This window comes from Buceros rhinoceros, unplaced genomic scaffold (assembly GCF_000710305.1).
Source record: "Buceros rhinoceros silvestris isolate BGI_N320 unplaced genomic scaffold, ASM71030v1 scaffold8531, whole genome shotgun sequence".
Taxonomy (NCBI): Eukaryota; Metazoa; Chordata; class Aves; order Bucerotiformes; family Bucerotidae; genus Buceros; species Buceros rhinoceros.
In genome coordinates this window covers 19,179-22,621 of record NW_010394800.1, presented here as the reverse complement: position 1 = coordinate 22,621, position 3,443 = coordinate 19,179, and the positions used below count along the sequence as shown (strand labels likewise).

The following is a 3,443-nucleotide window of genomic DNA, read 5'->3' as shown; positions in this document are numbered from 1 at the left end:
CTGCTCCGCAGTGCTTCCAGCCCTCCGCCAGCCAGCCCAGGCAGAGGGACCCTGCCGGAGCTGCGGGTGCAGCTACAGCCCCGCTGGGATCAACGGCTGGCACAGGGACAAGGCAGGGCTGGCCTGAGAAACACTCTCCACAGGTGACACAAGGACAAATACCACCCTGACAGCCTAGGGAAGGACTGAATGAGTTTGAGATTCAGCAGAGAACACACATAAGCAGAGAAGCAGCTGCCAGACAGAGGGAGAACTCTGGGGGTCTCCGAGAAGCGATGGTCACGGGGCCGGCACAGAGATGTCTGTGGCTTCAGCCCCCACAGGAAACGAGGAATTGGCAGCCAGGTAGCACATCCATCTGCCGCTTTGGCAGCTGCAAGCCAGCCCAGCGCCCCGAGCTGCCTGGATACTATTGCGGCTCTGTGCCCGGACGGCAGCCAAGAGCCTGCTCCTGTTTCCCCGTGCCGGGGGGCCAAACAGCAGGTAGTTCCTGGGCTTGGCTGACAGCACAGTTGGGTCTTTAAGCCCCATTGCCAGTTCTCCTCACTGCCCCTGAACAGTATTTTTGGCTTATGCTGACACACACAAAGCTGAAAGGCGCTGCAGCGGGACTGTGCACCACAATAGACCTCCAGCAGTCAAATGTGGGCTAATCTTAGGTCTCCCTGGTCAGAAAATATCTGTTCCAGAATTATATTTAGGCAGATGATTAGGGACCTCTTGGCCAGCTACCCTCAGAGGACTGGCCAAAAGCATCAGGTTCCCCCCACAAGAGAAAGCCAGCTCCGCTGCCATCGCTGATTGGGCTGAAAGATCAAGGGCAGCGACTTAATCCAGCCACATCCTGACTTGCAAAGCTGCTGAGCACACGGATGCTCCGAGCCCTTCATTTCAGATGACTGCAGGGGCATGCTGGGCCTCCTGCAACTCTAAACGATCAGAAAGTCTTTCAGCAACCCCCTCGCCCGAGCTGAGTGCAGACCAACAGCCAGGCTGCACCACTTCTCGCTCTCGGCATCAACCCACCGTAACAAGCTCAGGAGACAGGGGGACAAGATTGTGAACTGCTTTTGATACACGCTAGAAAGAGTGAGGGTACACAGAGATGGCACTGCTGTCTCTAGCAGTGACCTGCGCCCCTTCGACTACCAAAGGGAAAAGGACACGTGAGGTTGACACAACCTGCGCCCATAAATCCAACCCGCCCGGCAAGCAAGGGAGAAGGGGTGCTCTGACCTGGCACCAGGAGAGGGCAGGAATCGCGCTGCCAAAGGCCGGCTCCCGCACACCTACCGATTAACCCTCATGCTCTAGCAGGGGGATGGTGGCTCACGTGGACCACAGTTCCTGACAGGCACCCTTGAACAGAAAGGCAAGAGGATTTATCTTTTAATATAAATTTGTTATTTTATTAAACAGGATTATCAATCAACGGTCCAGAATCCAAACAAGCAACTCTTCAGAAACAATTTCTGGAGAAAAATCACCCAAAAAAGCCTGGTTCTTACTTCAATCATGCTCTTAAAAGTGATGCTTTATCATTTGCTTTATAAAAGTAAGAAATCCACGCCCTCATATCCATCTATCTAGCTATATAGATATATGTGTGTATATACACACCACGTACTTCAGAGATGAGTATTCTACTCAAAGACAAATGTGGAAGCCTGGAAAGAATGGAAATTCTCCCAGCACATAGTCACTGCTGGCTGAGACTGGACCAGTGGTAACGGTGACCACGGCCCCTTGTCAAAGGCAACTTTTTGGTACAGTATCTTTGGAGGAAGCATCCCCCTTTGGAGGGGACACCTGGGATGCTAACGCACACCACACACCTAAAAAAACGATGGTCTCCTCTTGAAATGCACGGCTCTTGCGTAGTAAGCAAAAATACTATAATGCACCAAAATTGCTTAGGAGTTGTGGTGAATATTTCTGTATAATTCACCCACCAAACTGAGAATCTGACTCCTAGCCAGGGTTGTGGTTGACTGAGAAAAGGATTCAGATGGCACCTAAGTCAATATGTGACACTGGGCCCTATTTATTAATTTACTTATTCATTTTTAATGGTACCAAAAGATTATGCCAAATCAGGAAGAGGGCAGAAGGGTTAAAACAGGCAATTGATCACGGCTTTTCCAAGTCCAAAACACAGACAGAGAGAGAGAAAACTGCAGTTCACAGGAATTCTCCAGGAGGAGTACAAAACCAGGAAAAGTCCCAGAAGGCAGGTTTTGGCCCAAAACGGTAACACATTCCAACTTCCTATGCAGGTGTGAGCACGGTCATGGCCAGCTGTGTGCGCTTCGGCGGCAGTGACACCAGGAGGCTGATACACGAGTCCTCGTCCGAGAAAAGATGCCAAAACCCAGAGGTTTTACAATGCCCTTCAGACACGTGCACGGGCAAGAGCACCAGCATCCAGTTTTTCTTGTTCCAGTCGTGTTAGTACAAGACTAACCCTGGGTAAATATGGCTGTGGCCAAACCCTCCTGCCCACGAGGATGGCAATAAACTGTCGGTGTAGTGCCTGTCAGCACAACAGGGTTTTCCCTAGAAAGGTGAAGATTAACACCGGCCACAGTCCCAGTTAAAGGTGGTTATTTCTGCCCTGCAGACCGGGGCTAGGCCTTGTGAGGCAGGACAGAGGGAAAAAAAATAAAAGCAGGGGAGGTTCTTCTCTTCTCATTCGCAGCACAGAAAGACTGGCAGATGGAGGAGTCAGGCCAGGAGGCAGCTTCAGTCTGCTTGCGCCACAGCGAGAGAGGAGGCTGGAGATGCACTGGGGAGAGTTTGGGGGGTGACAGGTAGGTGTATGTGATAGCCTGATTCTGCCTAGCACTGTAAGGGTTAACACAGGGCTGCCAGTAAGAGAGAGCGACTCTGGGCACCTTCTCCTAGTGCTCCCATGAGCACAGAGGAGGGTCAAGCACACATGAAGAAGGGCCACCGCTCCGTGCTGGCTCGCAGGGATGGGTCACGATGCGTTGGGGACCATCCCATAGGCTTCATACAGCGTGTTGAGCAGCTCCTGCTTTTCCTTCTCAGGTAAGAAGCTGGACTGAGCTGCGTTGATGTTCTGGGGAGGCAGAGGGGGAACATAAGGAGACACTAAGACATATCAGACATGAATGTGCACATCTCAGACAAGGGAGAGCGTAAAGTTTCCACTCCAAGATTCATTTCCACCAGCTTGTTCTACAGGGCAACTGCTCTGGCCCATCACTAGCAACAGTCCCAAGGGAAACGAGGCAGGCACAAAGCAAAGGTCTTTAATTACTCTGAAGTTTTTAGGATACACACTTCAGATCTGTCCCTATGCTCCCAGCTCCTCTGGACCGGCACAGCAGGAGCCTGCTGTGCCGCTGACGAGACACAGCGTGTGCCGTGTAACCTGCCAGTCCATCCTGTGCAGGGGCCGCTCTCGTACCACACAGAAC

General features: G+C 51.9%; 1 protein-coding gene across 1 annotated transcript in view; it reads right to left on the bottom strand.

The window, feature by feature from the left end:
- Positions 1 to 2,980: 2,980 nt before the first annotated feature.
- ADA (adenosine deaminase) overlaps positions 2,981 to 3,443 on the bottom strand; it is a gene marked incomplete at its 5' end in the record, with an annotated part of 12,800 nt that continues 12,337 nt past the window's right edge. Inside the window, one exon of the mRNA XM_010145334.1 lies at positions 2,981 to 3,082. Within this exon, the coding sequence (XP_010143636.1) occupies positions 2,981 to 3,082 (102 nt within the window). The remainder of the gene's footprint in view (positions 3,083 to 3,443) is intronic.